The sequence below is a fragment of the Natrix helvetica genome (assembly GCF_964273705.1).
Source record: "Natrix helvetica genome assembly, chromosome: 5".
NCBI lineage: Eukaryota > Metazoa > Chordata > Lepidosauria > Squamata > Natricidae > Natrix > Natrix helvetica.
In genome coordinates this window covers 41,881,186-41,905,857 of record NC_138551.1, presented here as the reverse complement: position 1 = coordinate 41,905,857, position 24,672 = coordinate 41,881,186, and the positions used below count along the sequence as shown (strand labels likewise).

At 36.2% G+C, this 24,672-nt stretch overlaps 1 protein-coding gene across 5 annotated transcripts in view; it reads right to left on the bottom strand.

The window, feature by feature from the left end:
* FARP2 (FERM, ARH/RhoGEF and pleckstrin domain protein 2) overlaps window positions 1–19,072 on the bottom strand; it is a 70,126-nt gene extending 51,054 nt beyond the window's left edge. The window contains exons 1-4 of one of the 5 annotated variants that reach the window (XM_081954350.1): window positions 18,912–19,072; window positions 10,383–10,615; window positions 1,922–2,026; window positions 6–48 (exon numbers count right to left, since the gene is read on the bottom strand). In XM_081954350.1, coding sequence (XP_081810476.1) covers window positions 6–48; window positions 1,922–2,026; window positions 10,383–10,586 — 352 coding nt within the window. In that variant the 5' untranslated portion in view covers window positions 10,587–10,615; window positions 18,912–19,072. Of the gene's footprint in view, window positions 1–5; window positions 49–1,921; window positions 2,027–10,382; window positions 10,616–18,430; window positions 18,577–18,911 lie in introns of those variants that run through there. The other 4 variants (XM_081954351.1, XM_081954347.1, XM_081954349.1 and 1 more) reach the window with 4 other exon arrangements.
* Window positions 19,073–24,672: the final 5,600 nt, after the last annotated feature.

The window sequence follows — 24,672 nt, the reverse complement described above, 5'->3', positions numbered from 1 at the left end:
CTTACTTCTTACTTGTTTTACAATAGGTTTCATTGGCTCCAACCAAATCTGAATTAAAGAAATAGACAAATAAACAGGCAAACATTATCATTAATTCTAACAATTGTAAAAATTATCTGCTTGCATCTCTCACTTAAAAACCAATTTAGCTAAACTAAATCTGGTAAATAAAAACATCTGTTAACATACTTTTCAGAAATGTAGTGAAAAAAATGGGATAGGGAATTGCAATATATTCTAATTAAAGGAAAACACTCTTGGAATTAATCTCAGGAAAAATTTGTCCATTTGAATAATTGGAGTTTGATCCAATTAGCAACAGCATCAGTGGTGGGATTCAAATTTTTTTTTACTGCCGGTTCTGTGGGCGTAGCTTGGTGGCCGTGGCAGGGGAAGGATACTGTAAAATCTCAATTCCCTTCCCACTCCAGGGGAAGGTTGCTACAAAATCCCCATTCCCCCCCCCCCCCCCATTAGCTGGGACTCAAAAGGCAGAGAATAAATGGAGGCGGGCACAGTCAGAGGTGGCATTTACCAGTTCTCCTAACTACTCAAAATTTTCACTACCAGAAATTTTTCTGAAACTGGTCAGAACCTGCTGAATATTACATCTGAACAGCATACTGAATGTAATATTGTTTAGTTGTAAAATTGAATCTTTTAATTCATTCCATGAAGCAAAATTTCTAGTTACTTTACATGTTTGCTAATTGAGTTATGTGAGCCAAGATCTCTAAACCAAGTGGAAGAAATAAATGAAATACAAAACAACACAGTAGCTATATTTTTTGTAGATGGACTTCTTAGTGAAGGATCTGTTGAGGATCTGTGGAATTTACCGTATTTTTCAGAGTATAAGATGCACCCTTTTCCCTCAAAAAAGAGGCTGAAAATCTGAGTGCGTTTTATACATTGAATACAGCATTTTTTGCCTCCTGAAGCCTTGCCCCCTTTACCTAAATGGCTGTGCATAGCTTGTAGGAGGCTTTCAGAGAGCTCCTGGGGGCTGGGGAGGGCAAAATGAGTGAAAACGGGCCATTTTTTGCTCAATTTTGCCCCCCCCCAGCCTTCAGGAGCACTCTATAAACCTACATAAAATTATGCATGCAATTTGCTTGACAAAAAACAGGCCCGCTTTCACGAAAAATGGGCCTTTTTGGGGAGGTTTGCAGAGTGCAAACCCCCCCCCCCCTTTCCGGAAAACTCTTTAGTTACAGAATTTGATTGATCAAGTGCTGTGCCAGCAGAAACAAAGTCTTAGATGCTGCAGATTGTCAGCGATTTCCTTCTCCAGCACATGGATAAATACACCTGGAAACATCTACCTACCTACTCTCTCTCTCTCTTCTTAACTACCTACTGTATGTCTCTCTCCCCCCCTCTATCAATCTACGTACCTACCTACTCTCTCTCTCTCTCCCTACCTATCTACTGTATTTCTCTCTCTTTATCCCTCTACCTACCAACCTACCTACTCTCTCTCTCTCCCTACCTACTGTATTTCTCTCTCTCTCTCTCTCTCTCTCTCTCTCTCTCTCTCTCTCTCTCTATATATATATATATATATATATATATATATATATATATATATATATTTCTCTCTCCCCCTACCTACCCACTGTATTTCTCTCTTTCTCTCTCTCTCTCTCTCTATCCCTCTATCTACCTACCTACATTTTTTTAAATTTGCCTCTTTAAATTAAATTTAAGTGCATCTTATACTCCAGTGCGTCTTATACTCTGAAAAATACGGTAAGTTGTTTATATAGACTTTTGGACATTGCACAACATTTCTGATTTGTAAGAAGGCAATCTATAATCACATTAATGAAAAACTTTTACTTACATTTTCACTGCAGACTTTTCTAAGCAAACAAACAAAATCAAAGAATGAAAAAAATGAAAAAAACATGCTACATACCCAATATGATTGCATGTTTTGGAACTCAATTCCAAAATAGTCAGATTCAATCAAATTCAGACGATTAAATATATCTGTCAGTAGTTTCTGGCCACAACATTTTGACTGGAAAAATAAAAATTTATAATTAACTTTTATGATACTCAAGGTGTATTAAATGTTAAAAAAATGCTAATGTTAATTTCAAAGGTCTGTATTTAAAAAATCAAAGTTTTAAACTGTTCAAATCAAGAAAAATATTGCTATATATCTATATAACAGTACAGTGTGTAAGTTTTTTTGTACTATTACCATTTTCATGTTGCATAAATAACAACAAAATTTTAAAGCACTTCATTTTCTTTCCATTTCAAAATGTATCTTAATATATACATAATAAACATCTTATGTACACAGTATATTTCAACAGATTTCTGGTCTTAAAAATCATCTAATATAAACATAATCAAAGCTACTTTAAATTAAACTTTAGATTTTAAGTTAGACTGGAAGGAAATTAAAATTATATAACAATAGATGTATGATCTTTCTTATAATCTTGACAAAGGTTTAGCAACCTTTATTTGCCATCGTTCATAAAGGTGGAGGGACTTGTACTGATATTGAACTGGATTAGCCAAAAATGCCCCAATGAGGAGTTACCCCTCAAGATTGTCATATTTGTTTGACAGTCTTCACAACTGCATTTGGCCAAATTTCCAAAAATATTACAGTGCCACTTGATTTACAGCAGTTCATTTAGTGAATATGCAGACACACGCTTGGCTGTCTGCCATGACTAATTACATTGATAAAGCCACCCCTTGGCTAGGAGCCTAGAGCGCTATCTTCAAGAAACCAAGATTTACAGAATATTTTCTCAACGGCTAGTAAAATGGATTGTTGTTTCCTGCAAAGATTCCCCTCCCGTCGCTCCACCTATAAACTCTTTGGGAGGGGCTACAATCTTAGCCAGCTGTCCCTACTTCCTTCTATGAAGTCTTCTCCACAGCTGTTCCTTTCTCCTCTAAGTTCTACGCATACGCACATCAGGGACAACCTTCCTCTGTTCCTCTTCACTGCTCCCTGACTCAGATGCCACCTGGTGGCCAACAGGCCTCTCTAGTTCCTGCTCTGACTCCAAACACCCTCCAGAGTCTTCCTCATCCTCCAGAGCAGTCCCATAATAGTCTAAGCTGTCAGAGTCCACCAACAGCTCAGCCGGCCCCTGCTGGGCCACAACAGGTAAGTTATATATTTATGTGCTTTTCCAACAAGTAAAAAAAAATGATTTCTATTTGTTCCAGTTTAGTAATTTTACAGAATTCTCTGCTATTATAAAATACTTGTCAACTGTTCCATTTGACACATTCAACAAAAGAAACTCCCAGTTCTTTAAATTAACTAAAAGTGTAACTTTATTGAAAAATCCATCCAGGCAAGGCACAAGGAAAGTTAGTTCTGGGATTTTCCTGTGAAAACCCACATAGGTAATTTCCCTTTCCCTCTCCGGGCCATCCGCAGTTCACCAACTGAGTTCAGTTCTTTTGCTTTGGGAAAAGCAGTCTGCTTTGGTCAAAACATTCTTCATCACTTGGTCTTGTTAGATAATGTCTCTCCAGTAACAGAGGGTTCACTTACATTCCACATCCTCCTTCCACCCTTAGGAATTCACCAACCTCCTTCATCACTGTTTGGCAAAGCTGCAAGCAAAAGAGGGTCCAGGCAACTACCAGTATGGAGTCGAGTCAGGTTTGACACTATTACCATAACATTCAAGATTTTTGCAGGGAATTAAAAATTTAAAGCGCTTCCTACAACATTTAATTGTGCAATTTAGAAGCAGACTCAATTTCACAAAGAATTTGGGTGCTGTAGAACATTAAAAGCAGAAGAAAGCAAGCAAGCAAAAAAAGCAAGCAAGAAGCCATCACTTACACACACACACACACACACACACACCATCACTTTTACGCACTAGTGTGTGTGTTAGACCAGACTATCAATAAGACATTAACCATCAAGATATAGCTATTAGGAATCACAGCTTTCCCATAGTCAACTGGATGACCACTGCTGCAATTTAGGTTTTCAATCTTTCAATAATAGCTTCAATTTCTTTAAAAAGTAAAATGGATCCTCAAAACTCTTATAATTATGAAGCACAGAATTAATTCCAAATTAGTCATGAATTTTTGTTTGAGTTTTTTGTTGCATGTTGTGGTTTTGAGTCAGTATTGACTCCTGGGAACGACATGGACATGTCCATGCAGTTTTCTTGGCAACATTTTCAGAAATAACTTGTCAGTGCCTTCTTCCTAGGGCTGAGAAATATGACTAACCCACCCAGCTGACTTCATGCCTAAGGCAGGACTAATATTTAGAGTCTCTCAATTTTTAGTCCAGTGTCTTTAACCAATACAACAAACTGGCTCTCCATGATGTTTTAACATTCTCCAAAAAATGATAACATTTTCTTCTAGCAATTTCAACTAGGCCCTCAAGCTATTTATTATATTTTTCATTATTTTTCATTTTATCTGTCAAGATACAATTAATTCATGCAATGAATTTATATCTGTTTAGAAAACCGGAATGTATTTTATACTCTCAGCTTAACATTTTATGCGTTTTCAAGAAACACATCGTAAACTGAAAGTTTCATACATTAGTCTCACATAGTTGCAATCTTGACGACAACACTGCAAGTCCATAAGATTTTAAAGCTTATAAAGTTGCAATAGAACTTTCCCATTTGAAAAGAAGATTTGTAGGTCAGAGATGAACTTGATGCTCTCTGAACTTGGTTGTTTTCTTGCAGATATTTTATTACTAAATCAAGTAACATCATCAATTCCAATCCAATCAATGATATTATCTAGTCTGGTATTGAAATGTCTGGAAGAAAACAACTGAAGTCAGACTGCACAAAGGACCCCACAATTTCCTATTGTGAAATATTTTTCAATTTTTTATTGCCGAGTAAAGATTAGATTTACAACATAGCTACAGTGCTGCATATAATAATCCTGCAACCTTAATTTTAACAAAGAAAAGAGTAACCAGAAAAACTAGATCTATTTTGAACTTCATGTTGCCCAGAAAAACTGGAAATGCTAGTTTACTAGGGTAGATCGTATTTTACCTACTTACGTAATTTTTTTAATTAGAAACATCACCATTAGGGCTTTGTATACCCTCAAATCTGATTCCTTACATACCGAAGCACCATGTCCACTTAAAAGTCTGATAGGACCTCTTTAAGAGCTTGTTGTATAAACATGCATGTTCATGCAGAAAGTATTTCCACCAGGATGCTATTGAAGCAAAGTGCATTGCCAAAGCACTTCAGAAGCAATGCTGTTAAATCATTATTTATACATGTACATCAGTGGTGGGTTCTGGATCCCATCGCAACCAGTACGCTGTGATGGGGCCGGGCGTTCACCACATACATGTGCGCTGCGCATGCATGCACACCCACTGCCCCGTGATGCTCCAGCTGCTTGGTGGAGCGTTGCACAGGCGCTGTACGCCGTGTGTGCATGTGCAAATGGCCCGGTTGGGTCAATACAGCTCAGGAACGCTCCTCCGAAGCACCATACCGGAACGTTACCTGCTGCTCTCAGCAGGCACCGGTACACCCGTACCGGGATATACCACCCGCAACCCACCACTGATACATGTATATCCAGAAGTAGTGAGAGTTCCTTAATGTAGCCAGGTGGGCCTTTGAAATGATGTGGTGCTTTGACAGTTCAAACAATGATTCAAAGAGATGCATTGAATTAGTCTTGCATCTACCTATGTGTGCAAATAGTTTTACATAGCCTTAGTATTTACCATTAGTTAATAGTAAGGATTAAGGATTACAAAATGGATTGTAACCAAAGTACAGAATATTCCATGATCTACACACAAAAGGACCCAGTTTTTGGCTAACAAAAGATTTTAGATTCAGGTATAAATTAGCTAAATTAAAACCTGACTTAAGCCACTGCCTATTTGGCTGTGTAATGTTGCTCCGATTTATCAAACTAAAGCTGTCTATAGCTCAATTTCTTTATGTAACTAACAGTTGTTCCTATAAAATTTACCAAACCTCTCCCAATAGCTTAGTTTTACTTTATCTCTCCTACATGACTTGTTTTAGTACCCTTTTATTTCAACTGGTATAATTCTCAAGTAACTTTCTTCCCTTATTTTGACACGTCTTCTGAGATAGGCAAATGGCAATCTCTTCTATACCACAAACACATTATATAATGAGAAGACTTTGAAAGAAATACTTCCATGAATTAACAGAAAAACATTTGAAGAAATAACACGATGGTGATTTACAGTAATTAACATTTAACTTAACATTTCTCTTTTTTAACATGTAAATCTTCATGTATTACAAGCACATTTTGTGTTTCGGAATATAATCCAAATATCTCTATGGTTGCTAATTCTTACTTCTTTAATACAATACTCTAATATTCACAAATAAAAAATCCATCTGACTGTGTTGCATTATGTAATTCAATTCTGAAGTTACGGGGACTAACATTTCTCCTTTTAGCAATGAGAAGTTACACTGTTTAATCAAATCACACAAACACTTGGCCAGGGTCTAAAATTAAGTAAGCAACATGTTTCATTAACCAAGCAAAAATATAAGGAGAATCTTTGTCTCAAACACCCTTCTCCTGCTGCTGCATGAACCCATGTATCTGAACTAAGTACTATACTGGTAGTCCTTGATTTACAAATTCAACTGTGGTCATAGATCAAAGACTACCAGCATATAGAAACTTAAGAATCCAACGTCATATGGAATAATGATATGGTCTGGGGGCCCAGCTATGTAACACAAAAATAAACAGAATCTGAAAGATAAGTGCAAATTCTTGACTGAATATGGTACCATTTTAGATTCCAGCATAACACACACACTCACAGAAATCAAGATAAGCTTTAAAAAATTCTAAATACTCTAATTTGACCTCATAGAAAGAACTGGAATGTATTTATGATGATTGAAGTGTCCTGGGGTCATGTGATCAGCTTTTGCAACTTTCTAAGAAGCAAAGTCTATGGGGAATCTAGATTCATTTAACAAACATGTTACTAATTTAATAACTTCAGGGATTCACTTAATTATTGCGGTAATAAAGGTTGTAAAATGGGGCAAAATTCATCTAACAACTGTCTTGTTTAGCAATAGCAATTTTGGGCTCAATTGTGGTCGTACATCGAGGACTCCCTGCATTATTATATGTATTCCATCATCTACATTACAAATTAATCTGAAAAACTGAAGATACACATTTTTATTTTCTTGTCCTTACCAAAAAACAAACAAACAAATAAAGCAGTTCTGATCACCTTTCTTGTGTAGATTAATCTTTGGGTATAATGTCGTTTCTGTATTTTTCCATTAAGCGCTACTTAAATATTACAATAGTGATCACAGATTTATACATTACTTGTTTATGTATTTCCCTTCTTATTCACAAAAATTACAGTAAAGCATTTATGCAGTTTAATACTGTCCAAAAATGCTTTAGCATCCACTTCCCCCTAATAATGTTCCCAAAATTATTATGATGTTCTCTTTTTAAAAGAAAGCATTTTCCCTAAAAGAATAAAATAGTACTTTAACTGCTCACCACAGTAATATTAACACACAAATATAAGGACAAGAATTGACAAGCTGGGAATCAGAATTGTGTTTTGTAAACACAAACCTAAGTCATCCATTACAAAAAGGTTAAGAAAGAGAAATGGGTATGTAGCATCACATTTTAAGCAGTTCTTTATCTTACTAAAGATTATTTTACTAAAGTTGTTCATACAGGTAATCCTCATTTCGCAACTAGGACAATAATCATTAACTGTTAAAATACAGTAGTGAAAAAAATTAATTTTGCAAACAATATCCACATTTACAACCTTCACAGCATCTGTTACATGTTTACCATTATTGTCAATCAGTTTTTATCTTTCTGTTCCTGGTTTTTTTTGCCTGATACAACCCAAACACGTCCCCCCCCCCCCTTTATAGTGTATGCAGACATTACCTAAACAAGCTACTCTTCTTGAGCTGCTTTTCTCTACAAGGCATCCATAAAAAGTGCTAACTGGGAGTTAACAAGCTCAGTTCTGTGACCTTAATTAGTTAATTAGAACCCTCCAGCCTGCCTGATACTGACAAAATCATGCTAGGCAAACAGCAAGTGCTAGCGCATTTCTATCTGTATTCCTCATTGCATGCCTGCTTATTCTCTTGTAATCCCTTCCTCTCCAATGAATGTAAATACAAACATTAATTCTCTTATTGATAATTATCCCAGCACTGGAGTGAACATTCCATAGGATGGGGAAATGGAAGAAAAGGGCTAGGAATTTTTAAACCAGCTTTCTTATGAGTCATGTTTCCCTGCCATTTCAGCTCACCTGGCTGTCTGGAGTTGTATCCTTTCCAAAGCAAAGGAAAGCTGAAATAAAGCACAGTCATGGCTGTGTAATTTTCACTAGCAACCATTTTGTTTAATGACCAATTTGCTGTCCCAATTACAGTTGCTGAATCAGTATCACCTGCACAGTATGTCTGACAGAGTATCTATTTAAGTTGAATCCCTGCATTCCCATGAGATTTCTAAGAGAAAGGGTTATTGCAAGAACCTTCAGGACAAAAGGCAAATTTATTTTTATGGCCATTGAAAGAAGGCCAAGTCATGATGAAGAGCTACCTGCAGGTGAATCAAAATTATATTCATGGTGTTAGGATAAACTGCAGGGGCTTGTCTGTATATTACTGGGAGTCAACATTGATTTGAAGGCACAAAAATCCTTTTCTTACTAGAGGAAAAAAACAATATGGAGATTTAATTCAATTTAGTGCTTTAGGAAGGTAAATAAAATAAATAATTTAATGTAGTTTAAAACAAGTTTTTCAATGTTGAACTAAGATCTTCCATTTCCAGGGAACCTAGATTGATCTGGATAAATTAGGACAAATAAGTACAACAGCAACAACTGAAGAGGTACTTGCAGGCAAAATGCCACCAGTTAATCCAAAAATAATTTTATTGTTACTCTCCCCAAACTTTATAGCAAAAATGGCCAATATATGACCTTCAAATTTTGACACTTCAATTCTCAACAGAACTAGAAAATCAGTATCACTAAAATTAGTGTGTTATTTTATCAAGAACAAGCATCCCACCTTTTGAATGGTGCATTCTTTGAACCCCAATTCCTGTTTGATTTCACTAGTACTGAATGAGAGGTAAAACTGTTGTTCTTAAAAACTTCTTCAAAGGAAAGGCAGGCCATTAACAAAATAACAGGTTTTACCATATTTCAGACCAAATAACAGGGACAACACAAAACCTAAATTGCTTTTGCAGAAACAGCCTGTAATATCCTCGGCCATGAATTACTAACTCTTTTTTGAGGGCAGATAAAAATAAGCTTCAGGCAGTTTATTTGCCAAATTTAGAATATTCAGTATCATGACAAACATCTGGCAATAATTCTTTCTGGAATTTAGTCTTTTTTTGTGACTGGCAACAAGATGCAGACTATGCTAAACAGTATTCAATCAATTGAAGAACAATAGTCTAATAGGATTTGAAAGCATTAATTCTGCCACGCCCTGAATTTCTAAAGCTGATCACACTTTCCCATTATATAGAAGAAGTTTCAAGAAATAAATTTTGTTTTACGAAGAAATATCCCAAAAAAAAAGAATCAAAATATAAATGTGTCCATTGCTGTTAGAAAAAAGAAAAATATAACAATTGTTGCAAAATGTTTATGCACAAAATATTATTATCCAAAGACAGTTGGCTTTAAGAATATGATTTGTTTTTATGATAATTAAAGAAAAAAATGGTTATACATATCTTACTGAGTTGGGAAGAACAATATACTTCATACAAATTATATGGTGTTGGACTAGATGACCTTCAAGTTTTCCAGCCCTACGATTCTATGAAATTGCCACTCTGGAGACAAGTGAGCAATGCTCTCTCTGATAATGCTAAAAATGTAGTAAACTGATCTAAGATGACTACTGGCAATGTTTTTTAGCCTCACAGCCAATACAACAGCCTAAACAAAATGACACATTGTACAATTATTGAAATACATTTGGGAAGCTTCTAGTAAGTCATTCACTAAAGATAAAATCAGTGCTTGTATGGTCGCAAACCAACTGGAAACCTTAATTAGACTTTGTTATATTTTTAAGAACTTCATATTAATAGTATACTACTTTTTATGATAAAGGAATTAACTATATCCCCAAGACATGTATACATACATATATACCTTAAACAAAGCATTCATTCCCGTTTAATTTCAGTGTTAAAGGGCTTTTAAATATGTAATCCATGAGTCTAGATTCAAACAACACATTCTCACTCAAATGAATCCATTTTCCAAAGAGCAAGTTTAAACATTTGGACAAAACACCTTGCTGAAATCTTACCTCAATATCAAGTACTTCCTGAGTGTTATCCAAAAGCTTGACTTTGATTTGTATAGATCTTTCATACGTTCTAGGAGATGTTGAGACCATGGCAGAAGAAATATTCTGTCCTGGTTCCAGAGTACTCACTCCAGAATTTTTCTGCAGTCCCAAACGAGATCCTGGAGTTTGCAATACTCTGTACGTGCCTTCTATTTCTCCCATTGTTCACATCAGGCAATAATCCAAATAATCTAAAGTGAAACACAGGAATTACTTTCAAGTTTCTAAGGCTACTTTTGTACTATTTTAAGGCTTTAAAAGCAACTTTTGCTTTTAATACAGTTGTGTGTATTACTATCTCAAAATGATAGGCAGCTAAATTTTAGCTTTGTAGTAAGAAGAACAGCTTTCTGGAAGAAATAAACAAGTTAAAAAATGAGATTCACAAATTACCAGTTCTGCAATTTATCTTGCACATTTAGTAGCCAAACCAATGGATATTCTTTAATCACACCTGTGCATCATTCATCTAGTTGAAAGTTTGCAACAATGTACTGTACTATATTTGAGATATTAAAATGAAATGCCATTCACATTCAGGATACAGTGTGCTAACCAAGTTTCAACATCAGCTCAATCCCCAGGCATATCCATAAGAGACCAGAGAGGAAATACACTGTCTTGACTTCATAATACTGAATCAAAGATTGGAGGTTTAATTTCATTTCCAAATGTAGATGGAGCATATTTTCAAACATGGATTGGATGGCCAATAAATACTGTTAAATATAAATAAATGTACAATTGGAGTCTTCTATACATTGTTGCAAGAAGATGTATTCAGAACATAATACGACAACTAACCAAATAGCACTATTTCAATTTCAAGAAAGATAAACTGGGATATATTTTGGTTCAGAGGATATGTAGTTCATACCAGTAAAGTTTTACTCTCTCACACACATGCACACAGTTTCCTGCTTTATATGCTTCTTAATATTGCAATTATATGTATATTTACATGATTTACAAATAATGCTTCAATATCCAATTGCATAAAACTTTGGTTTTACTGCAAAATAACTGTTCCTAAAACATGTTTTACAATTCTTAAAATAAAAACTGATACAGTATGTAAATTTATATTCATGTCTTTAGTAATAGCCATTACATAGGGAGGAAATAGTTCTTTAAAAAATTAAAATCACCACTAATGTTTTAGTTCAGTTAAATAATTCAGCGCAATCAAAATAGTACAAGCACAGACAATAATCTCACAACCTTTCCATTTATAGCCCACTGAATGTCTGAACCTTTGCCCATAGTTGTCTGTGGCATTAAAAAAAGGGAAAGGAATCTTGGCAGCCTCACTGGATAAAATAAGTCATTGGGAAGCTTTCCCCAGTCTGGGCAATACACCCTTCAGATGTATTGGCAATTCTCATAATCCTTAGCCAATAGCTCCCTATGAGTTTGCAGAGTCCATTCTGTCCACAGAACATACAATACACGTCAATCATTAATTTAAAATCTCTTTGAGGCTATGATTTTAATTACTAATGTCTTAATTTTTATGTTAGTGCCATGCCTAAAATTACGGTACCATTTGTATTTTAGGCTTGACGTCTACGTTCATTTTCAAGGGAAGATATAGATTGCAATGCACTACTGAAGCAAAGCTACTTGAGCACATTTAGCAGTCAATGCAAGGTACCAGTTTTGACCTTTAAAGCCTTACATGGCATAGAGCCAGTTTATCTGAGAGACTGTCTCTTCAAGATTACATCTACCCATCCAATCAGGTTCAACTGGAGATGTGTACTGCAAGTCCTGTCTCCAAAATAATCCCATCTGACAAGACCTAGGAAGGGGCTCATTCCTGCCACAACGCCTACTCTTTAGAATATAATATCCTCGGAGGTAAAGTTAGGCCCAACCCTTGTGGCCTTCTGGAAAACATGTTTTTTTCCAGAAAGTCTGGGAATCCTCTGATATCAGGGACCCCACAAACTGGCTGTATTGTATATACTGTGATATTTTATTTGTCATGTCTTATCCATGATTATTGTTTTAATTATTTTAATTAGTTTTCTAGTATTTTTTAAAAATAGATATTACTGTACACTGCCCAGAATCACTTTGTGAGGGATAGACAGCCATATAAATTTGAGATAAATAAATGAATAAATGAATTTGCTAAAGGGAAGTCTGAGCTCAAATAGCTTTCTCACTATAATAAAAGGTTGTTCTTTTTTAGAACACCAAACAGCTGCTAATTGTTCATCCATATTATCCATCTTCTGAATGATAGTTTATTGACAGTAAATATTAATATCTGAATTATATTTTGAAAGCAATTTCTCCCATCATGATTCTGTAAAAAGGCAATAAAAAACAAGAACTTTGCTTTGAATAAATCCTAGTAGTCAAGAGATCTGCTTTGTAGAACAGTCCAATTCTGGTTATTTCTAAAAAACTATAATATGTTTGGAAAATAAAAAAGGAACTTGGATCTTCATTCAATCGATGTATGCTATTATACACCTATAACTCTGCTACTACTACTTTGCCAGCTAAGGGGTCAATCAAGGTCAAGAAATGTTGAATGATAACATGCACCTCCTCCATTCCATTGGGTAAAGGCTAAAACTAGCTGGGATCCAGCAATGGCCAAGTTAGATAGAATCATTATACAAACACTCAGCAAATGTTTCTGACTCTCAACTTGAGGAAAAAACAGGGCAAAGTCCATTGATTTAGAAAGGCAAGAGGAAAAGGCTAAGATTTAAACCCCAGAGCAAACATACAGGGCTGAATTTCTATTTTCTGCAATAAATTGGTCTATGTATGTGACATTTCTTGCTGCAATAAACCAGCCTTTTCAGCCATGTTGAGATTTTGAAATTTCTACCACAAACAACTTTCTTAATACATGGTTTAGTGTTTGAAGAGTCAGGATTTATTACTTGGCTTGTGAAGTCTGACCCACAATAGCATCATCCTGCCACTATGCCTTTTTGCTTCAATGGTTTAACACCAATCAAGACATGCTTTTGTTTCTTCTGCCTAATAATTCAACAACTGTAGTCTTCCAACCTCACCAACCTGACATTTACCCAAGTATTCTGCTTGGACAATACCATCTATTGAGATAACCAAACAGAAGTGACTCAAAGGTGCTTTTTCAAAAGACAGTCCAGTTGCCTTTTGAAAAAAACATCTTTGAGACAACTATGACCAGGTGTCAAACTCACAGCTCAAGGGCCGGATGCGTCACACGTTGGCCACACCCACACCTGGTTTAGTGAATGGGAAAAAACGTCATGAGATGCTGCCATGACAACATGAGTTTGACACCTCTGACCTGGACAACTGAGGATCTCTACAAACAAACAGAAACGAAATCTCTGTCCACCTCTTGCTCAACTTTTCCAAAGAAAAAATTAATTATAACAGAAAGCCACCTCATCAGTGGAAAACTCCTAAAGGCTAGAGATACATTTCTGGTTTTTCTAGATAAAGTTACAGCTATACCTTACTTCAAAAGGCCAAGCCTTTGTGTCTCTTCCCTGGAGGACTAAGAAACACTGCTAGGATACAGTTAAAAGTACTACAATGCAAAGGTACACTATATTGCTAAAAGTATTCGCTCACCTGCCTTTACTTGCATATGAACTTATTGTAAGTGACATCCCATTCCTAATCCATAGGGTTCACCATGACATCGGTCCACCCTTTGCAGCTATAACAGCTTCAACTCTTCTGGGAAGGCTGTCCACAGGGTTTAGGAGTGTGTTTATGGGAATTTTTGACCATTCTTCCAGAAGCGCATTTGTAAGGTCACACACTGATGTTGGATGAGAAGGCCTGGCTCTCAGTCTCCGCTCTAATTCATCCCAAAGGTGTTCTATCGGGTTGAGGTCAGGACTCTGTGCAGGCCAGTCAAGTTCCTCCACACCAGACTCTGTCATCCATGTCTTTGTGGACCTTGCTTTGTGCAGTGGTGCACAGTTATGTTGGAAGAGGAAGGGGCCAGCTCCAAACTGTTCCTACAAAGGTGGGAGCATGGAATTGTCCAAAATGTCTTGGTATGCTGAAGCATTCAGAGTTCCTTTCACTGGAACTAAGGGCCCAAGCCCAGTTCCTGAAAAACAATCCCACATCATAATCCCCCCTCCACCAAACGTTACACTTGGCACAATGTAATCAGACAAGTACCATTCTCCTGGCAACTGCCGAACCCACACTCGTCCATCAGATTGCCAAATGGAGAAGCGCGATTCGTCACTCCAGAGAACGTGTCTCCACTGCTCTAGAGTCCAGTGGCGGCGTGCTTTACACCACTGCATCTGACGCTTTGCATTGCACTTGGTGATGTATGGCTTGGATGCAGCTGCTTGGCCATGGGAACCCATTCCATGAAGCTCTCTGCGCACTGTTCTTGAGCTAATCTGAAGGCCACATGACATTTGGAGGTCTGTAGCGACTGACTGCAGAAAGTTGGTGACCTCTTCGCACTATGCGCCTCAGCATCCGCTGACCCCGCTCCATCAGTTTATATGGCCTACCACTTCGTGACTGAGTTGCTGTTGTTCCCAAACACTTCCACATTCTTATAATACAGCTGACAGTTGACTGTGGAATATTTAGGAGCGAGGAAATTTCACGACTGGATTTGTTGCACAGGTGGCATCCTATCACAGTTCCATGCTGGAATTCACTGAGCTCCTGAGAGCGACCCATTCTTTCACAAATGTTTGTAAAAATAGTCTGCATGCCTAGGTACTTGATTTTATACACCTGTCACCATGGAAGTGATTGGAACACCTGATTCTAATTATTTGGATGGGTGAGCGAATACTTTTGGCAATATAGTGTATGTTACAGCAGCGAGATTCCTCTCAAAGAAGGATAGGGAAGAGGATCTGCAAAGATGAAGTCATTCTATATTGAGAACTTTTTTATTATTTTGTGGCCTAAATCCAGGCTACTTCTGTTGGCCAGCTATTTTTTAGGCAAGTCCAATGAGACTCTTGAGAAATGTAATCTTTCATTTGAACCTTCCCTTGTGTCTCCAAGGAGGATTTCTGTCTCCAAAATACAGCCTTTTCCCTTTCTCAACTAAAGAATACACAATCTTGCCTTTTTCTGCAACCCCCCCCCCCACCAAAAAAATCCCCTGGTTAAAGCAGAGAAAAACTTTCAACGAGAATACATTTTTTTCAACTTCTATGGCCTAATTTTGTTCTGTTCCTCTTCCAATCCTGTCTTGAGCCATTCTCAAGCAAACCCTGCTCTTCTTGATGGTTTTATGCAGACTAAAAATTGAAATACCAATTAGCATAGCTAAGAATTATTTGGAGGCTTTATTTAGAATTTATTTTATTTTAGTTATTATTGCAATATTTAATCTTTTTATTGTCAACAAATACTCTTACAGTCGGAAGAGATTGTTATATGTGTAGTTGGAAGAGATTGTTATATGTGTGTTATCTAGGTTCAATTCATCAAAATTGTTTTTGACAATTGCTTAAAAATCTTATCCATAATATTTATATAGAGATAGACAGATAAACCCACTACCCAATATTGAGTTTTATTTTAAATGGCAGTTTGGGAGTTTTAATTTAAATGGTAGTTTAAGGGAACTAATTGCAATGAAGTCACTTTCTATCACTTTTATTGGGCACCAGTGCTACAAAACATTCTGCATGAAATAGTTTAAAAGATGAACTCATAACAATTATCTGCAACTCCTAGTACACTGCTAGCCCTGCAAGAAAAATATGATTGAAGATGCCAGGGCAATAACGTGCATTTATGTAAGATATTAAGGGGGTCTAATTGAATTGTATTTATGTTTATTAGATGTAGGTTTCACTCAGTAAGGTTCTGAGCAGTATGCAATTAAAATGCTAAATACAATACACAACTAAAACCAGTAATGAATAAAAGATGAAAGGTTGCAGCTAGCCAAACTTAAAAGTACTTTCAGGTGAAAAGGTTTTCATTTAACTTGTAGAGTTAATTCCTATCCAGAGTTCCATAGCTATGCACCTCTATTAAAACATGACTGTATCATGCAAGAAATATGCATTGGGTATTTATCCTGGTCTCAATGTATAGAATGGGAAATATATGAAAGTAGGCATTTATTCCATTTAGTCAGAATTGAACTACTCTATGATGAATTAAAAAGGTCAAGGTTAGTACTTATGTGTATTCAGGGAAAATGAAGGCAACATTCTGGGAGTGGCACTCTTGATCAAAGGTGAATACACTATGGAGTATCTATAATCTGTAAATCTGCTTCAGGAAAAAAAACCTACATGTAATAGCACTCAATTATTTCTTAATATGTAATATTGTAACAATCTTTGTATCTTATCTCATCTGAATGACCAGTCAAGCTTGGTCATGTGACATACATTAACCAGAATTGGAAACAAAACTATTTTTCAAGTAAGGGTTGTGTAATGTTCCAGATTTAATTATAAAAAGTTGGCTTCAGAGTGCCAATGTAATGCTCATCTTCAACTTGTTCAAATAACTACAATTTTCTCCAGAATCACAAAATAGTTACAGAGGGCAGCCATATATTTGCAGGAAAAGATGCAGTAGCTTGAAAGAGATGCAAGCAGATGCTATGTTTATGCTCCTATGCACCCCAAAGGATCTTTTCTGAATTACTTCAAAAGCAGTGCACAGTCCTAATGAAGTTTTTAACATTTTGCAGTATTATTTTATTAAACAATGCTTTAAAACCAGAGAAATTAAATGATAAAACAGAAGATAATTTAATACCAACATGTATGAAAAATTTAGTAAAAATGATCATTGCAAATAAGAGGCAATATTTTATGCAAATTTATAATTACTAGTAACTATAAAAATCCAACATTTGAAATCAAATTTATTGTTTTGATTCCCAATGTAAAACAAAATTGTAATACACAAACATGCACACATTTTATTTATTTATTTATTTATTATTAGCGTTTATATACCGCCCCCTCTCCCGAAAGGGACTCGGGGCAGTGTACAGTCCGTATTAAAATACAACAGATTAAAACGTAGAAATAACTATATAAATACATGTATAAGAGGAGGGTAAAATATGCCAAACTGTACAGCTAATAAATAAATCAATACAAAAGTTTAAAATATCAAGTTAAATTTAAAACAATATCCCTCTAAAAACCAGTAAGAATGTGTATGCCAGGAGGTAGACGTTAAAATTATGCCAAACCAGCCAGTCGGAACATATAGACAGTATACCAAAGGTCAGCCCCCACAGGTCAATTTTAATATCTTTTACTACCTTTTTTTCCAGGGGAAAATGTAATTGTATTAAAAATGTACAAAGCTCATGTATCAAAAAAGTAAGAAAGTGTTTAGAAGAAAGTGACAACCACTTTATACATTTAATTTAAACTATTTAAGGGGGTCTACGTTTTGGTATATACACTAAATCATTCTCTAGAAGCCAGAATTATTAGTTTCTAATTGTTTTTTATTACATTTTCCCCTTTAATTTCAGTTTAACGCTACAATATGAACCTAGAGAAAATGAACCTACAATTTAGAAAATATTTCCAGCAACTTCAGTCAGTGCAAATGCTTTGCAAAAAAGACATAAACTCCTACTGTCATTTATTTAGCTATAGGTGGCACCTATTTCTAAAATATTCTCTTCGCAGCAAAATTGTAAATCATCAGCATATAAAGAAACACATATGCAACCGTTGTGAAAACACACTAGAATATAACCAAATTTCTAACTAAAGCAAATTAGAAAAGCAGAAATGTTCAGGAACAATGTTTTGGACTTATAATTACAACCTTTAAATATACAGGAAAGAGTTCCACAAGCTTTTTAGAAGAAAAACAAAATAAAGTAGGCTTTGACATGATGACATGAGCCAGCTTTTAAAACGCCCTTTGTGAAGAATGATCATTGTGTTATTACAAAGTTATTTAAATGCACAGCTGATTTTTCAGCAGGTAGCATGGAATCAGGATAAAGACAACCTAACTCTATAAGGAAAAACAGTTTTAAGACAAACCTCTCTACAAAGTTAAAAGTTGTGCGGGAGCAATCACCAAGATTTAACACAGCTATCAAATCTTGGCTGCAAAAATGTAGTGAGTGCACAGATTGTGGCAACCGCTGGTTCCGGGCCAGAAGTCACAGGGATCCCATATGATACCCATCTGGTAGGGGTATCGCTGCTGCTTGCTCCGCCCAGTCAAAGGGAGTGGCAGGGGCCAAAGGAACGGCCGTAGTTTTGTATTTTCTAGGAAAAGATTGCTAATCCACCCCAGGTTCAACCTCACGCCCCCGCCTCATCATACATCCTCGGGCCACGGATCCTAGGAACCGACACGGTTGACAATAGCGAAAAGCGAAGGGGCTTCGTCTAAAAAAGCCCCCCTTCAACACGGCTCTGAAAGAGTGACCCCCCCCCCATCAGCACAGATCTCTGTTGTGGACATCACCCCTTCACCACTGTGCTCGTTCCGTTCTTTTCTCGAACGCGCCCTCACCTTAAACCGCCGTCAGGAACGACACGGACGCCCGCCACCGCTGCCACTCGGTCACTCCTTCGCCCGCTCGCGCTTGCCCTGCTTCGCCTCTTCCCCGCTTCAGAAGGCCAGCGCCATCATCGCCTCCCCTTTTGCCCGATACCTCTTGCTATTGGCTGCCGCAGATTTCCCGGGGCGGGGCTTTGATTCCCCTGGTTCCAAGAGCCCAGTCGCAACCTCGAAGGAGGGCGGAGTGTGTCTGGAGTAGCACGCGGGGGTGTTCGCCCGATTATGGGAGCAGCTCAGAAAATGCGTGGCGACAAGAAACTAAGGGCGTTATCCCTAGTGGCATTCGGGACCTTGCAGGGTTGGGTGCGGCATGCATCGCTATTCATGAAGAATGTGTGAACAGAAGGCAGAAGATAGGTTTCCTCAAATTAATAAGTATGGCACCCTGCGAAGTGTGATCTTTTCAACTGCTTTTATTATAATGAAATAGAATAAGGAAAACATACTTATAAAAGTGTGTCGTTGTGTTACTCCTTTTCAAAATCCCCCCCCCTCGCCCCAGCTAATGCGATGGGAAAATAGCTGTCATGCCGGTATCTTTCCTCAGAGATGGACTTGGCATGGGCCACTAAAACAAATGATGAGAAAGTCTGCTTTTTAAAGTTCCAGCTGTGCTGAACTAGAACTCATAACATCTGCAGCTAGGTGGCCAAATACGATGAAAAATGGAAAGCATAGGTCAGCTGTATTTAATATATCGCAAGTTCCCCTTTAAGCAACAGAGTCAAATACAATATGATTGCAGGTTTAAGCTGCTTATACCTTATGGTTTCATTATTTTTCTGGCCCTTTGCTTTTCTAGTGAACCCCAACTGATGCCAAGTTTGTGCCCTAAAGAGCCAAAGCCCGGGAAATAAAGGAGGAAGGAGCCAATATATACTTGGCATGTTTCCAACCAATCTTAAGGGGAAAAATTGTAATTAGGTGGAATTTTAGAAAAAAGCTTTTATTCCAGAAAATAAAGTTTTCAAAAGCACTAAAAATAAAGCATTATGGAGCACATTTTCATTCAGTATTTATGGCATAGAAAACTATAACAATCCAATTTCATTTTGTGTGGTTGCCTGTCTCATTTCCTAGAATATGATTTAAATAGTTTTATCCTGCTGTTTTCTGTACCATAAAACACCACCCAGCAAGAAAACACAGAAAACATTAAGGAAAGTCAGGAGAATGCACCCTTATACTGCCAGCTTTCTTATTACAGAAAAGATTAGATTCCTGAGAAACTCAAGTTGGAATGAATTTTGGAAATCAAATTATCTAACACTATCCAATTCTCTGATCACTCAATGCAAGCTCTACAATGTTGGATGCTACTACATATCCCTGGTAGATAGCCATGGAGTTTTTGCTTAAATATTTCTATCCATGAGGATACAACTGTCTTTTTGAACAGTGTCTTACATTATTGAATATACACTATATTGCCAAAAGTGTTTGCTTACAACTGAATCTGATTATGTGGATGGGTGAGCGAATACTTTTGGCAATATAGTGTATCTTAAGAATTAGTAATTTTTCCCAAGTTTTCTCAAAATTTGTTTCCCTGCAATTTCTACCCAATGATGCTGATGTTGCCACATGAAGCAACACAAGAAAAACCTGCTCAATCTTTTGCATATTATCCTTTCGTTGCTGAAGATTGCTATTATTTGTTTCCTTCACTTTTTCTTCCTTGGGCAAATATATTCAGCTGTTTCAACTTTTTTCATTAGATTTAATTTCCAGCCTCCCTATGCTCCAATGTATACTACCCTATGCTTCTCCTTCCTGTAATAATTCTTGTTATAATATGCCTAAGTGCTCAATCGTTTATATCTGGGGACATAAAAGTATATCTCATTGATTGCAGGTGTAACTGGCAAATGAATGTAATTGTATGTAATAAATATGTAATATTTTAGTATGCAATAGCAAGAAAAATACTCCAGTCATTGTTAGAGCCTTTGATTATAATTGTTTTGAATAGCATGCAAGTACATTTGTGGATTTTATTTCATTTCTTATATCTTTCACTTGTAATTGTAGTTTTTTTTCTCTGGCAGATCAAAGCAATTAATGTTTAAAAGTAGAATAAAATTAAAATACAAATTAAGAAAATATTACAATTATCTAATGATTAAAAAGAGGTTCCCTCACAGATTTCTAATAAAAAAGGCTGCAATTCTTAAAGAAGCACATTGTATAACTTGAGAGAAACACAGATGGCCTTCTACATGCTGGAAAGATGATATTTGGATAGATGTTCCTTCAAAAAGACATCTTCCACTAGACTCAATAACTATATAATTTTATAATGGGAGAGGTGGCCTCCTAGGCATTCAGGAGTAAGCGATTTAGGGCTTTAAAGATCAATACCAACACCTTATTCCTAGCAAGCAAGTGACAACTAGTGCACAATCTTATCCACAAGTAATTGTTTGCCAGATACCCTGCTCATTTAAAATTTTTAGCAACCATAGAAAGTATTTTAATGCAGTGGAGGGTACGTATGTATTGTGGAAGAGATACTGCAAATAAAATGAAGCAAATTATATAATTGTTAACTTGTTTTGAAAAAAATATTATTAGCATCCAATCCAAGCCATGCAGTTATAATTCAAGGAAAAATAAAGAATTGTTTAAATGGATTTAAAGTTTAAACCAGAAAAACATCTAAATATTCATAGTTTCTTCATAACACATTGTTCCTACATAACACATTCCACATAACACATCAAATATATTGGCAATTTCAAAAGAATTTATATTACTAGAAGTACATATGATCAAACAACACATTAATTTACAGTTTAATGATGGAAGTTTCATTTTCATTGTTGAACATTAAATAAAAAATGCATTATTACTAAACAGACATCGTTCAGGTGGGTTGGGCTTCAGGTCTGAGCTCATCATCTTATTTAGCCCATGGCGCTGGGGTATTCTTCTCACTGGCAATGTGTATGGTTGGGCCATCAGTAAATGTAACAGTTCAGATGATATCTATTTGAAGTGCTTAAAAAAATCAGATTTGATTTTCTAATAAAAAATCAAATCTGATACCGAATATCAATGATATGGTGGGTCAGCTCAAAAGTTCTATTCCTACTTGAATATTTATGAAAGCTCTTAAGCTGGTCCTGAGTATAAAACAGAGTAAAGGATTTTTTAAACATTAGTCTGGACAAAATGGCCAAGTAAGAGACTCTAAAGCAATTGGGGAAAAAAATCTGCTAGCATGAGGTTGCACCCAATTACAGCCCCCATCACTGCTATAATTGAGTACATCTACCTTAATTCGTCCTTAATCACCTTAGTTATCATTTCCTTCCACTCTTCCAGAATTATAGACTAAAGAAACAGTCTTAATATAGGTAGTCCTCAACTTACGACAATTGAATTTAAAATTTGTTGCTAAGCAGGATAGTTGATAGTTTGCCTCATTTTATGACCTTTCTTGCCAGTTGTTAAAAGAATCACTGTAGTTGTTAAGTTAGTAACATGTTTGTTAAGTGATTCTGATTCCCCATTGACTTTGCTTGTCAGAAGGTTGCAGGTGATCACGTCACCTGGGGACACTGCAACCATCATAAATAAGAGCCAATTGCCACGTGCTTGAATTTTGATCACGTGACCATGGATACTGCAATAGTGATGTGTGAAAATTGATCACGTTATTTTTTTCAATGCTGTTGTAACTTCAAATCGTCACTAAATGAATTGTTAAGTCCAAAGTATGATAATTTTAGCCTGGTCTTTTGTGCCTCCACTAAGAACTGGAGGTTGATTTGTTTGATGATCATTTTTTAATTTTGTTGACTCTTCATGGTTTCCACAAAATCTCATTTTTATAGTGTTACAAAAAACTTTCCTGAATGCTTACTTATATTTGTAGGTCCAGATATATCACAGATATCTCTTCCAAGAGGTGTTCTACCACGTCCTAGCCTGTGGTATATTTTTTTACTCCTATTCCTTTACTGTTGACAGCCAACCTTATCTTGTCTTGTGTCAGAAATGCAGGAACTAGAAAGGGGGATATTGATTTAAATTTTAAAAAGATTAAAAACTTTAATGAAAACATAAATTTATAGAGATCTAGCCCAGTGCCAAGCCACATTAATAACAGGGATATTTCTGACCAGTAAGCCTTTCTATGTGCATATTGCTCCCAGGGGGATAGCTATAAAAATTTATAGCTGTTTGAATAGAGCCACATTTGCAGTAAATATCCTAGTCGTCTAGGAGAAACCCCCATTTTTCCATGTGGTCCTTAGTTCTAGCCAAACTAGTGCACAGTCTATTTAAACATTCTGATGGTTGGGAGGAATGAAAAGGAAGGTGCTGAGAAAATCAGGACGGTTACACTGGTAGGATGTGATATACCGTGGCATCAGTAATGGTGACTGAAAGGAGGAGGAAAGTAGGAAAGATGTTGAGATCAGTGGGTGCATGACCAGTGGGATATATTGTGTTTGGAGTTGCTGAAACAATTGAGAAACATATACAGGCCATTCAGAAGAAGCATCAGCAACACCATCTTTGTTTCTGAAGAAGGAGAGACTGAAGCATCCTGGCTTTGCTCCAATTGCTCCATAAAATTTACCCAGAATCACTTCAGGTTCTTTCAACTCGGGGGAACAAAAACATTTTGGATTTTATTTCTGCTGCATTGTGTCAGATCTAAAAAAAAGTTTAGAACTCACTGAACATGATGTATTTGTTTTGGACTGAAAATAAAATTCATTTCTGATTTATGCATATTGCTAATACACATTAAAGTAATATTTATTGTGTTTAAATTAACATTGTAAAAATAATTTTTAAATAGTGCAGCAAATAAAATGTGAGTTAGGATTACTGGAATCAATTTTGTAGGAAGATGGTAGACTCCCTTTTAATAGATGTATTCAAACAGAGACTAAGTACTTAGTTTTAATTTCTGTAGTTATAGTAGACAGGGAATTGGACTCTCATGTCCTTGGATTTCTTCCAATATTCTAATCAAGTAGCATAGGTAAACAAGCAGTTTATGGAAGAAGCAGAAACTGTTTACCTATATAAAATCATACATTATGCAAAAGGGTCATTTTTTTAAAAAAATTGTATTTGTTGTGTAATCACACAAATTTGACAGTCTATACTGGCTCCATTACAGGGAAAAAAAGTTATCCAGAGTTTAGACTATCAACATGTCTGAAAATAAAATGGCTTTTTGGTTGCCAAAAATGAAGTCTTTTTTTGGCTCTCTTATTCCACCACAGTATTAAAACCCCTAATTTGCACTGCTTGCAAACTGTACTTGGCCTCCTGTCCACATGAACCAATGTAACTTAGTAAACTTAAAGAGTATAGTAATCTTTTAAAATACTAAAGTTAACATTATGCGGTAAGCTTGAATGATTATTTTTGATCTCTCCAACACACACTTGCATAGAGCAGATGCTTTGATTTGCAAATCAGAGCTGCAAATAGTGTGATGTACTCACTGGCCTACTCTGACTATACTTCATTTAACTGTAGATTAATGAATGTAGAAATGGATGTTCTTGGAAGCGCATCGTGATAATATAGCATTTTCCCTCTGCCTCAATTTCATTCAGACTTCTTCAAAAACTTGAGGCATCTAAGGAGACATGATAAAAAGATGTTGTTAAGGCACCAAATGTGCCTGGCAAAAAGCTTAGCTAGACTGTCATATACTTCAGCACCAAAACAAAATAAAGCC